This window comes from Parastagonospora nodorum (genome assembly GCF_000146915.1).
Source record: "Parastagonospora nodorum SN15 chromosome Unknown scaffold_14, whole genome shotgun sequence".
Classification (NCBI taxonomy): domain Eukaryota; kingdom Fungi; phylum Ascomycota; class Dothideomycetes; order Pleosporales; family Phaeosphaeriaceae; genus Parastagonospora; species Parastagonospora nodorum.
The window spans coordinates 407325-419996 of record NW_001884562.1 but is presented as its reverse complement, the minus strand read 5'-3'; the positions used below and the strand labels follow the sequence as shown (position 1 = coordinate 419996).

The 12672-nt window shown below is 50.6% G+C and overlaps 7 protein-coding genes across 7 annotated transcripts; 3 read left to right on the top strand and 4 right to left on the bottom strand.

The window, feature by feature from the left end:
• Positions 1–362: 362 nt before the first annotated feature.
• Positions 363–1038, bottom strand: SNOG_09171 (hypothetical protein; the record flags this gene model as incomplete). The annotated part of the gene is made up of 2 exons (XM_001799420.1): positions 363–569; positions 619–1038. The coding sequence occupies 2 exons, from the start codon at positions 1036–1038 to the stop codon at positions 363–365; spliced, it is 627 nt and encodes a 208-aa protein (XP_001799472.1).
• A 1060-nt stretch (positions 1039–2098) lies between these two features.
• On the top strand, positions 2099–3332 carry SNOG_09170 (hypothetical protein; the record flags this gene model as incomplete). The annotated part of the gene is made up of 2 exons (XM_001799419.1): positions 2099–2436; positions 2498–3332. 2 exons carry the CDS (start codon positions 2099–2101, stop codon positions 3330–3332), a joined length of 1173 nt encoding a protein of 390 aa, XP_001799471.1.
• A 4111-nt stretch (positions 3333–7443) lies between these two features.
• Positions 7444–7964, bottom strand: SNOG_09169 (hypothetical protein; the record flags this gene model as incomplete). The annotated part of the gene is made up of 2 exons (XM_001799418.1): positions 7444–7591; positions 7672–7964. 2 exons carry the CDS (start codon positions 7962–7964, stop codon positions 7444–7446), a joined length of 441 nt encoding a protein of 146 aa, XP_001799470.1.
• Positions 7965–8529: 565 nt separating this feature from the next.
• On the bottom strand, positions 8530–8757 carry SNOG_09168 (hypothetical protein; the record flags this gene model as incomplete). The annotated part of the gene is made up of 2 exons (XM_001799417.1): positions 8530–8619; positions 8659–8757. 2 exons carry the CDS (start codon positions 8755–8757, stop codon positions 8530–8532), a joined length of 189 nt encoding a protein of 62 aa, XP_001799469.1.
• Positions 8758–9497: 740 nt separating this feature from the next.
• On the top strand, positions 9498–9678 carry SNOG_09167 (hypothetical protein; the record flags this gene model as incomplete). The annotated part of the gene is made up of 2 exons (XM_001799416.1): positions 9498–9616; positions 9648–9678. The coding sequence occupies 2 exons, from the start codon at positions 9498–9500 to the stop codon at positions 9676–9678; spliced, it is 150 nt and encodes a 49-aa protein (XP_001799468.1).
• A 331-nt stretch (positions 9679–10009) lies between these two features.
• On the bottom strand, positions 10010–10630 carry SNOG_09166 (hypothetical protein; the record flags this gene model as incomplete). Its single annotated transcript, XM_001799415.1, has 3 exons — positions 10010–10058; positions 10253–10510; positions 10554–10630. 3 exons carry the CDS (start codon positions 10628–10630, stop codon positions 10010–10012), a joined length of 384 nt encoding a protein of 127 aa, XP_001799467.1.
• A 1056-nt stretch (positions 10631–11686) lies between these two features.
• SNOG_09165 (hypothetical protein) lies at positions 11687–12609 on the top strand (the record flags this gene model as incomplete). Its single annotated transcript, XM_001799414.1, has 2 exons — positions 11687–12119; positions 12218–12609. The coding sequence occupies 2 exons, from the start codon at positions 11687–11689 to the stop codon at positions 12607–12609; spliced, it is 825 nt and encodes a 274-aa protein (XP_001799466.1).
• Positions 12610–12672: the final 63 nt, after the last annotated feature.

The following is a 12672-nucleotide window of genomic DNA, read 5'->3' as shown; positions in this document are numbered from 1 at the left end:
ATCGAGAGATGTGTAAATTTGCTAACAATGACCAGGGTCGAGTTGGGGAGTAGTTTGATGCTGCAGGCATGCAGTGCTCTCGGAGAACGGCCCCGATGTCATTTCGGTCGGATAAATAAGGACAAGCAAGTTTGTCCAGGACGCTTCTGTTCACAAGGTCAAGATGTCTGAATTTCTTCCCAACGTGCTTATATGACACCCCGACCTTTGAGGTTGCTTTCACATGCAAAGTAAATGTTACACATCAAAGCTGCAAGCGGCTAACACTGGAGTGTCTCAAGATCAACGATATGAATTGTTGCTCGTCGTTATATCATAGATTGAGCATCTTCAAAATCATCATTGCTGCCACCTATTTACTATCAACTGCCCTGCATAAGGTCCTTCTCTCTGTACCAAGCGCCTTCATTGTGTAACAACTGCGTGAGTGGTTCCAGCAGCTGGTACTTCGTGTAACCTTTTGACCGACTAAATCGGGACTTGCTGATCAGGTAGCTACCTTTCATTCTGGTACTGCCTTTCTTCTCTGACATATGGACTTGGTGGCCTTCGTAAAATCGTGGCTCTGGCTGATAAAAGTTAGTACGGTCAAGGATACGTTTCTCGCGTGGATTCTACCTTATCGAAAATCGGGTATGGACCAGGGACTGAGCCAGAGTCCTTGTGTTCTCGCTGAGTCCATGAGCTATGGCTCCTAATTGGCACCCTTGGTGCAGCTGTGATGCTTGTGCTTGACGTGGGCTCTGCAGGTATGCCCTGGCGCTCACCTGACTGAACAATTGTGTGTCCTAGAGCGTGGAGTTCTTTGAAAAGTGCGTCGTCTTCAGGCTGGTGTTGGGTATCGCTGGGTTGTTGTTCCCTCCCTTTATCTTTCAACGTTCCTGAAGTCTTTACTTCTGTGTATGCTTCTTCTTGCGTCTTGATGATAGGCTCTCCACCAATTTTTGTTCTCGCTAGCTCAGCTTCCACAAACGCCTCCAATGGACTTAACTGAAATCCGAGGCTCTCGATTGCAGCGTCCAAATCTTTCATATGCATCTCTTCAGCCAGTCTGGTACACTAGTCAGCTTTAAGGCCAAAGTTCAGAATCGCGGGTATTGACGCTTACCCAATCGCATTTTCTGTAGTATTTGCTGCAACACACGTGTATTCTATGGAAAATATGTGCCTTTTTATATCACCAAAGCAAGACCTGAGGGTCATCGTCAATGGATGATTGTGGGTTTCAAGCATCTCAAACAATGCCTCAACTAGCCCGCTTTCTTCCTAGTCCCCAATTTCTTTCTCGCTGTGCGCTATAGTCGCCTCCTTTGTGCCTGAGAAGGGTGATGTATCAACGCAGTCCTGTAAGCCTGATGTGAGCCAACGACAACTACTCTCCCAGTGGCGTATGCTCAGCAGTGCTTCATGAAGTTTCATTGCCACTTCGACATGGTAATACCCCCAGCCAACCCGTTCCTCGATCCCACTTTCGAACCGTACTGTTATTTCATTGAGTAGATCTAGCAAAGATCTCTGCTCAGTAAGTTCGGCATCATCCCATCTAAAATGCTCTAATGTATCGTCAACTAGAGTAGAAGAACTCCCACTCTGTAGGGTATCTATTGGCGTAGAGGTGTTCGATCCCATCGTACCTAAGTATTGAGTATCTTTTATCAGGTGGATCAGTAAATCGATGAGCACGTTAAGACGTGCTGAAGGCGCAGATTTGCGATGCGAAGAAGGACATCAGGTTCAGTTCACCGCCTCAACACAGAGGTGACGCGTCCTTATCGTACCCGAACCACCTGTATTTCTATACTCTCCGGAAAAAAATGCAGATCGCTGCAAACACGACGAATGATCCAATGGCAGTCTTCGATAGCCGTTGCAGGTTGCTTAGCGGTGGACTCAATTGGTGCTCAACTTATAAGCATGAAGTGCAGGAGATTATCCGGTAAGCACGAACCGAGGCGCTCAGACAAGAGTGCTACAATAAGTTTTGCATCTCCATCATCATAAACTCTGACAAGCCCCAGTGCTGCAGGTCTGATCGCCAGGACTGTCTCGGACACATTACTAGAACTTCGATTAGACCCAAAGTTTCGTACAAGAAAAGATGGCTGAAGTACTAGGACCTCTCGGCACGACGACTTCTATTTTGAGTTTGGTTTTTACGATGATCCCGACTATCATGAAAGCTCGCCAGAATTATGTAGAGTGTCTTGATCAACTGAGACGCTACAAAATTCGGGTCGATAGTTGCGAGGCAAGAAGAGAGACGCTGATGGAGAAATGTCAAGGCTCCAGCCTCTCGGCGAGTAGCAACACTGAGGGTATCATGGAAGATGTCGTGCAACTTCGCGAAAGAATGACCAAGGAACTTCAAAGTTACGATATAACCCAGACAGAACTGGAAAATTGGCAGCAACAGAGGACGATTCCGGACAAAATCAAGTGGCAATTGAAAAGAAAACCCGACTAAGTACTTTCGATCAATAATATACGGTATATACAGCCGGAATATCATAGAAGATTGGATCACTGGGATGGAAAAGTCAGTGGAGGCCCTCGAGAAGCTTTTCCAATCCGAATTGGAACTTCAGACTGCTGGGCATCTCAAAACTCTCAGTCAAGACAATGTCCTCAATCTAGAGGGAGTCAAGCGATTCGTGAAGTCTCTTTCCAGGCTGGCAACGACACTTTACAAGGGCACCGTGACCAGTTTCGAGACTGCATCTGCTCACGACTGGGCACTAGAGCTAGCACCGTCGGTAGCACTAGCGGACGTCGAAGAATGGAATTTCGCACAAGTGACCCTTGCCTTATCTTTTTCAGGGCCAAGGCTGCAGCAACGGAAACAGCAATTCAAAATCCGAGCTTGCTACCAAGTGGGTGAGAATACGGATTCAGTCACTCGATGGCAAGCCGAACAAATTGTGAAAAACAATATCAAGGGCGTGTCTGGGCCTCCCATAGAAGGACTTCTCTGCGTCGTTCAGCAGGACCATGGAAGAAGAACACGTCCACTTGGAGAACTCTTTGTAAAGAACCCGCATCTCTTCCTGGATGTGGCATGGAGACCGGATCGTGTGTCATTGATCCTGGGCATCGTGAAATGGGCTCTGCTTCTTTGGGATACAGAGTGGATGAAACACCTTTGCTCTTACGGTCTTCATATCGAGAAGATCCCAACCGAGAGAGTCGCAACTAAGGATCCGATCACCGAGGGAACTATCGTCGATGCATCACATGAATACGCACCGACTGATGATAAGGCTTTAGGAGAAGATGCAAGAAGGAGGGATGACGCAGCAAAGTTAAAAGGTTGGCCAGAGGCAGCTATGTATTAGAGATCAGATACTTTGCGCTCTGTCCTATCATCAGTCAATGACTGCTAGGCTGGGTACAATTCATGATACGCCCAAAGGTCCATAGCGCGGATATACGATCCATCAATTCAGCTGTATCATATCACAGTGACAATTTCAAGGCTTGTATGATGTAGATATTGAGAGCTTCGAAATCTTTGTGCTAGGTATCAAAGCATGTTAGAGGTCTGATGAATGACAGAGCTATATCAGCTTCAGAAGCCGGCACGAGGGCAGCTAGCATAAGGACTATCACGAGGGCATGGCAATATGACTGCGATGCGATGAGCGGTCAATCTGTATGATTAAAACGACATACTACGCATCTCTGGTGCGTGCAGCATTTCTGCGCTGAAGCAAATCGAGAGCGTTTTTCCGAACGAACTAAAGATGCGACTTTACATGGATACCACCTTCAATCCGTGCCAAAATCTCTCCTGTGTACCGTAGATCACGAACAAGCAATACTTGCTCAACGTATTCCAGATATATTCATCGGATTAGCACCTTCCCGCCGATCTGGGCCAACTGCAACTAGAGTTGGAAAAGCTCCAGTCCAATAAATCACTGTTTCGGTTACACAGTGTGAATAGTCGAGTTTTAAATTGTTTCTAGGCATGTCTTCATCCATTGAAATCTACTAGGGGTAGAATCGGAGGCTTCCGGAGTTTTTCTTTTTTAGATAGCTTTGTCTCCTAGCAGCCGATGGTGAGTGCCGATGGATGCACATACAGTGTGGCCATGCAGTGTGCACATAAAATGCCAGGGGTCTGACGGTATGGTCTCATCCTTCGTAAACATCTCACGCTGCGCGGTTCTGCAAGGCATGGCGGCCGACCGAGACAGTATCATAATTTCCGACCGAAAGCTGTAGGCGACAAGACTGCACCTAGTGAGGCGCCGAGAAATTACCCAGCGGAAGATGAGAAGTAGAAACATTGGTGCGTTACGGCAGATTAAGGATCGGAAATGGTGTGATGCCATTGAGCAGTAAGTACTGCCGGCTGTAAGCGTTGGATCTGCCGGGCATACCTCAAAATGCTTTGCAGCATGGGAAAATACGGTGGCGTAAGATTAATAGCATCTGACGCGAAAGTTTGCGCAGTCTGAACGTACGATTGTTCGATCATTTCCTCACTTGGTCTGGCCGAGCTTCGTGTCTGCAGGTCCTCATCATGGTACGAACATCGCGTCACTTCAGCTCACCTCACATTGAGCACCTCGAGCTTGCATCGACGAAAACACAGCGAGAAACACGTTTTCTACTGTATCAAGCTCTCCTAAAAGTTGTTCCAGCCAGCTTCGTCATTCCGGCGGCCTCCTGAGACCCGTCCTCTCAGAATGTGCCAGCCAAGGAAGCGAAAACAGACCGAATAGTGGTATCCAAGCTACTTTGTGTGCGAGACATTCTTCCATTCTTGCAACACTGTGCTAACATATCTTCGCTCGCTGCAGACATTTCTCGCGAACTCGTACGAGCGGGCAGCATGTCACCACCGTCCTACCGTCCGTCATATCGACACGACACCGATCAAGTCCACCACAACACATTACAGAGCTATAGTAGACCTCCGGTCTATCATCCTCGTGCATCTATATATGTATGGTGTGGAGATAATTCGAAGGGGTTCCGATGACTTTGGGTCCTCGAGAAACGGTCTCTCTAGAATCCCCTGGGCCTGTGTGATAAACAAAAGCCTACAGTCTTTGATGCATCTAGGTGACAACTGCCATGAGGCTATGTGTCCAGCTCTACATATACTGTGTTGCAGACCTTCATTCAACTCCCAAGGCGGCATCATGGCTTCACCGGCAGCTATAGTGGGAATCGGCAGACCTGTAACGGGATATAGCTCTTGGACGCATTAATGCAGTGGCAGATTATAAGTCTGGTAGACCGGAAGCTACCGAACGAGTTCGAAGTGGGTGGAAGAGGTAACGCGTGTGTAGAGGTCTACTCGGAGTCGCAGGAGGATAACCGCGTGAGTAGAAAGGAGTCGAGAGTGGTCGGGAAGGTAGTCATTTACTCATCGTTTACAGGCCTGAACTTGCTGGAGTAAAGGTTAGCACGCTGTTGAATGAATATGACTTGATTCGGACTGGTTGTAATTCTCGCAGAGCATCCGTGTCTGGAGTCCCGAGTACACGTATGCTGTAGGTGGGCGAACGGAGGAAGATGCACTGCCTGGTCGACGAGCTCAAAGATTACGGACAACCTTAAAGTAGTAGTTCATCACGCAAAGGTACACCTTGTAAGCACCTAAGTGCATTTCTTCTCACAAAATATGCTCTTCGATTGGTAGACTATACTGGAACTATATGCAGTATACAACAATCACAGTGTATTCAGGAACGGACAGACCTGCATCAGCAAGCGTCAAGACTTGCCCGCAGCCTTGATGGCGGCATGAGCAGCACCGAGTCTTCGCAGGATCAGCCGCTGTGGACACTATTCTGTCGCGACTGCCGTTATCGACACAACACTTCGAACTCTATTCAGACGAAGCTTTCCCACCGCGGATCAGCTTTGCCTATCTCGCTATGAATAGTAACGAAAGGAGAGAATCAGATCCGAGGCTGTTCCATAGGACCGAGCAATTGATGACCACGCATGTGGCAAGCCCGAAGGAGTCTTGCTGAGGCATCTCTCGATCCCCCCAACGGCCAGCTTCCCCGCTCCATCGGCCATCCAAGGTTTGTCACTCAACGTCGACCCGCAACGATGTCCCTGCATCACCTCTGGCCTTGGACATAAACCTCCGCTTGAGCAACTGCACGGCTGACCGGACCGAAACTTCAGGCGTGCACTGAATCAAGGCCGGAAATGTCAATGGCCCTTTTGGGCTGCATGGGCATCGTTGCGAATTGGGCGCGAGGTGGCGATATCGATTCTAGATCGAGCGAGCTGGGATGGTCAAGGCCGAGATGCAAAGTTTGGCGGATTATTATACTTCTGGGTCGATCCGAGCAAGGACGGCTAGGGAAACGTGCACGCTGGTGGTCGGCAGACCGCGTTGCTGTCTGGGCATTGAGTTTTTCAACGTAGAACGTTTGGCAACGGTGTTTCATCTGCGCGATTGGTCATGGTAATGGTGGTGGTCCCTTCACCGCCAAGATTGCTTGAAGAGAGCAGTCCGCGGGAGATTTCGATTCGCCAATTGCAATGGGGGCGTTGTGTTGTGCTATCTGTCACGTCAGAATTGTGGCTGCAGCGTGGCGTTGTAGACAGGACTCCTGTAATTACCACTGCGAGCTCGAGATCCTTTCAGAAGAACTCAATCCAAAATGGGAGCTGTTAAATGCACACCATGCAGAACGGTCCAAGAAAAACCAAGCTGATCCTTGGTATGATGGATTTGGCCGTGTCCTCTGTCAGTGGTGCTTGGTGAGGGGCAACAATACGCGATGATGACGTTCAGCGAAGACGGAATCCGATGTTTCAAATGTACTTTTTGAGACTGGTTGACGTTGTTGTTCCTATTCAATAGGCGAAGATAACGTCATGAGCAAAGATCCAAACGGTTAGTTGTGGGGGTACACAACACGGACGGTGCCGTCGGAAACAACACCGTGCAATAGCGATGAAGTCCAGAACCAACATCAAGCTGTTGAGGGAGGTCGACTGACCAGATCTCTCCTGAGCTGCAGTGGCTGCTCAAGGATCCAATCGTGGAAGGATATGTCGGTTTGCATGTCACATTTGTCCCTATCACACTCGTGTGTCCTGCATGAGCGTATATTTCCATCAATAGGCGATTTTGGCGGAGAGGGAAATAATCCGGCATGTGTCTCATGCATGCATGGACGTCTCGAGGCACAGGATCGACTCGAGGCAGGTTGCCCGATCCACGAACTGGAGGCCTTAATATCAGATCTTACTACTACACAAATCCTCTTGTTCTGCATCACGATGTGCACAGCTACTGCATCGGACGCCACTTCCGTGGCTACCCCTGGGCTCGCGGGAGATCTTCCAAACTTGCGTGTTTAGGAGGATGTCGCACCGCGGAGCTTGGAAGAGTGTTGAGCATCTCAACTACTAGAGGGCGAATGGAAAGCCGACATGTGAAGGCAGGTCTGTATACCCTCGGCATCAGCTTCTGTGAAACTGCGTGGCGCTCGAAGAAGAGTCGATGCACCACTGCGCAACACGATCTGGTGGCATCATGGTCTGACATTTGCTGTCGGAGTTGACACCGGACGGCGGTGACAGGCGACTGGCTTTTTGACATGTATTGTGTCTACAAATGATCAGACTGGTGAAACTGAGTCATGTAACAATCCAGATTGCAGGGGCAAATGTGAATGTTGCCTTGCATACACTTCGGGACGAGCTTCGCCTCGAAACGGTATCGTGCCCTGTGCTGTGAAAAGGAGATCGGCATCGAATGTTGGTTGGGGCGCTAGTTTGGTGTACCATAGGTACAAATGGCGTGCAGCTGACAGAGAGCCACGAAGTTTATCAGACGGAGGCCGCGGGCAAGATTGCTGCCGTTCATGAGCCGAATCGCTCTCTAGATCGTGGGGTTCGAACGGGTATGCCGAAAACGGGTCTAAGACGATAGCGTGGCTTGATGCATTGAGAAAATCCGCAGAATGACAGTGATCAGCCATCATGACGAAATGTAGATGTACATGGCGATGCAATTTTCCGGAAGATTGTTTATTCTCATAGATGCAGTAGCGAATGTTCCGACGGAAAGAAAACTTTGTGTATGCCCAACTTGAATGCACCTTTCAGGGAGGATAGCTTCCGCTAAAGTGCCCTACCCCTCTTGATGACTAGTTGAGAATAAGGTACCCGGTATTGTTTTTCCTGAACTTCTGAATGCCCAAAAAGCTAGCACATTGCATCCTAGCAAAAAGATAATATGAAAGCACATGAAGAAGCTTCCGCAGACAGGCGCTAGTGATAGTCTCCCGTTTCGCGATGAGCGTGTGCTTGAAAAGATCATCAGCGCAGTGCCTCAAGAGTTGCGAATAGTGATCAACGTGTGGACAGGCGTTGCCGTGATCTTGGGCTCCTGATCGACTTGGGAGTGCACTATTGCAGCCTCGGAAATGTATTCAGTGAAATGGGAGGGGGCTTCGTGGGGCGAAAGACCTCGCACAGTCTGGCTCAGGAAGTAAGTCTGAAGACCCTGCTCTGTGCTTGTGGTAGAGGCTCAGCGTCGACAAACTACATCGCCATGGCGCCAAGGTAGAAGTTGCATGCTTGATGTGCCCTTTGCAGCGTGAGCTGCGGGCGGGTGATTCCTTGCGCGTGGTGCTAGTTAAGCAGTGGAAAAAGACACGGCGAGGCACCCACCTTTGCTAGTATCCAAGCTACCGTGAGGCCTCGATCCATTGTGGCCTCAAGGTTCTTTCGCTTGTCCATGTACACAGTATTTGTGACAACGATAGCCATGTGTGTATTTGACTGGCGCATGGCCACATCGTGTCCAGTGGTACAACGTTTCCACGAGGCTACGCAGCATACTTCAGAGCATCGCAACTTAGACATGACTCGGGTTGACAGCAACGATATGAATAGTGTCCGCGAGAGCCGTTGTTGAGTCATGATGTGAAATTGTTATCCAAACTACCTCGAACATCTTTCTGACTGACTCAAGTTTCCGGTCTGGACCGTTGATGACGTGTGAGGATGGCATGCGCCATTGCAAACAGACCTAATACGTCTTCGATGGGTGAACTGCACCAAGTCAGTCTCATTCATTTGCGAGTTGTAAGATGTGTCATGATGCCGTGGTAATGGCACATGGGCTGATTTGTTTGCTTCTTTATGCCGTTGTGCTCGACACATGAATTTCGTGATGTGATACCTCTCATCAGCCAAATGGTGTGAACCTCTCAAACTGTTCGCCCTTCTGCACAGACGGTTGGGATTCGATTTGTACATGTACAGTTGACCCCTGCCTATAATGTGGTTTTGTATGAACGAAACAACGCAACGATCCCCGGAACACGGAACTGAACATCGGGCCTGGGCGCTGCCGGTGTTTGATGTTGCATAGATTTTCACTGCCTGATCAATGCGTCTGCCCTAAGCATCACCCATGTCAAAATGCTCCGATGAACGAATGCGGCATGTGACTGCAGTGGCTTGTGAGCCTCAAGCTTCTGGGAATTATAGGCCACAACGACACCATGACAGACCCGGCGTGCGTCGGCCAAGCCAAGAGCTTCGTCTCAAATGGAGCGACTGCGACCAATGGCAGATTTAGAGCCAAAATTCATGATGGGAATTTTTTGTGCGGAACTGTGGCGTAGGTAGGCACTGTACTACTGCACGTCCAGGTATGTGCCTGAGCGCAAAACGATAGTTTGAGGGTCGCTAGACCGGTTCGATCAATGGACAGGTTGTCGAAGCGTCAGTTGCATTTCTCGGAAGGTCAGCGCACACTGTATCTCACAGGGGTCTTGATGCAGCTCCGTGTATCATGTACTGGGCGCCAGCTGTAGCATGGCTGGTCAGGCAGTAACGAATCTGGCCGGCTATCAAAGCCAATGTGGGCAAAAGCTGCCCGTCAGCAAGTACGTCAATCTGAACAGGCTCCGTTTCGAGCGTATTGACCAGAGCCCATGTCGTTGAGGTAGGTGGACGCGGTGGCTGGCAGACCCCGGCTGCGGATCGCGTGTTTTGGGCAAATTTGGAGAGATCACGGGAGTGTGATTGCTTCAAGGCCGGCTGCAGGTGCTGGAGGCTCGCTAGACGCACGTGCACGCCATGCCCCTTTCTTCGTGCGCTTCAGCGAGCAGACAGGGCAGATGTAGATCAGCCCCCAGGCGAACCGAGCATTGCGATGGAGTGTAGGTCGAGTATGCGGGGATGCCCTCCTCTGCGCATTTTCGAGGATCGTCATCAATGTTATTGGAGTCAAGGGCGGTCGACATGACTAGACGAAACGTGATGATGGAGCAGGTCCCGCAGCCGCGTGCTAGCCCTGGAGACCTTGCGCTTGGCGACCGGCGCTAAGCCGTTCACGGCCTGGGAAGAGTTGCACCCATGCTCGTCGTGGTGGACTTGTTCCGGCGGTGCATCCCTGTTCCTCTCCGCACCTCGGGCTGGAGGGCAGTTATGCGTGCGGATTGTCCATCGCTGTTCCCGGCTCCCTCCCTGGCCGCGCCTCGAGTCGTCCTCGGACGGCGTTCCTAGGGCCCTTGGACAGCGTGTTGCGAGAACCGGGGGGTTTCATCGTGGACCAGCAGTGGCCACGGTCCAGGTGCGTGAAGCGTATGCTGTCGTGCAAGGCCCTGGCCTCGAGAGCACTAATCGGCATGGTGCGGTATGAGCGCGGTGGAGCTGGCTGCAGCAGGGAGCAACTCTTGTCTACGTCGATCGTCTCATGGCCCAGAACCCGCGAACATGCAGATGGAGCTGGCGGCCAGCAGGGCTGCTCCTCCCCCTTCCATGACCTAGCAGCGCTCTGCAGCAGGGGCGATCGTTACGCTACTCCAGCCAAACGTGGAAAAGCCCCTCCAAAGCGTGTCATGGCGCAGACGAAGCTGCATTTCTCCCATGCTTCGTCAATGTCTTTTCCTATCGTCCTGTGTCCTCACGCGCTTCTCTTGCCCCATTAATCGCGTTGCTGCCGGCAGTCGCCCAATTCTCCCATTAGCCCCTTGCGGCCATTTGAAGCGACGACAGCGGCCATTGACGCAGAAGCAGGTCTATGCCTGTTGGCTTCAGGGCTGGTTCCGCCGTTGCTGCTACTACCACCTGGTCCTGGATCCCCTTATTATCGTCCCAGGGACCCGCTTACGCCTACATACACCCTGGTCACTTCGCAATTCGCCGATGCGCCAATATTAATCTCGACTATAACCTACCCGTTCCCAGGGCCACTCTCTGGTACCTCCGTTTGACATCGTGCTCGACTAATCCTGTTGGCACGAGCTGCAGCACCAGGCCCTACTACCCCACCATCGCTTTGGGCGCTGACTACAACTATCCGACCACAGCCACATCATCACATCTATCCAAGAGTTCCATTTATATCTTGTCGAGTAACCTTTACTTCTCCTTACGCTTGACAAGCAGGAGACAAAGGGCAAGCCTCAAAAAGGAAGCGACTATACCTACTCACACATAGTCCTCTACCAGCAGCCAACACTCCGTCCATTCATTCAGTCATTCCTTCTTGTCCATCTCTCCAATATCAACAGTGAGTAGTTCCTTGTATGTAAAGTGTCTACAGACATGATACTGACTACGACCATCCAGACCAGAACACCGTTCCTTCAAAGTCAGACTTGCAATCTGACGCTGATCACGGCCCTATTACCGACTATTCATCTTCTCCATGTTGCAGGGCACAAGAGCACCGACTTTGACGATGCCACCTTTCGGACATGATTTGTCCCACGGTGGGATCCAGAAAGTGGAAGGCTATGGCGACGCCGATGCTTGGGTCTGGCCACAGCCATCGACAACACAACATTCCTCCTATCCGAACGTATTCGATCCCTCCATGTATACCAACTTCACTGCACAATTGCAACCTCCCACCTCACGCACAGTACCGCGAAACCATTTGGCGACCGCTGGACCACCGCCGAGATCCCATGGACCGCCCGGCCTCATCAAAGCGCAACCCGCATTCAAACCAACATGGCGAGGATTCCTCGATACCACCAAGGACGCAATGACTGTAGTAGAAGCTGCCTTGCAAGGTCGCCTCAGCCACATCAGCCGTAGGCCGCATGACAAGGAGCGTGCGGAGATGTTGACTTCCGGGACCGTCCTTGTATATGAGGAGAATGCATCAGGTATCAAGCCGCTGGACTGATGCTGTTCATTGGTCTCCAAGTCGCGTGATGAACAACTGCCTAATCTACCGGGCAACTCGTACGCGCACTCAAACCAGAGGAGAAAAAGACCGCCCTTAACCCCTCGTGTGGTACCAAACGGAAGCGCAAAGAAAGTGCTGGCCCCACTGTCACAAGGACAGGAGAGAACGTCAACAACTCCGATGACGAATTTGAAACCCCATCCTTCGATGCTGCCGATCCGGACTCGAACAACAAGGTCTACGCCAACTTTGCCCAAAGCCTTACACCTGACCAACAGCGTCGCTTCTGCGGGTCGCTCATCGACAGCTACGAGTTCAAAGAGGGGGGTCTGATGAAGAAGACAATCTCTGTCAAATACCAGGGAACACATCACCACGTCATTTCCTACTATAGTCTCGAAGACGTGGTCAGTGGAAAGCTCAAGCGACCATACCAAGACGACGAAGCTTGCAGACATCCACCCTAGAGCAGAACTCCTCAATGGCTGGAAAGTGAGCTTGGAGGATGAGGAAGGTAAAGACATGCCTCT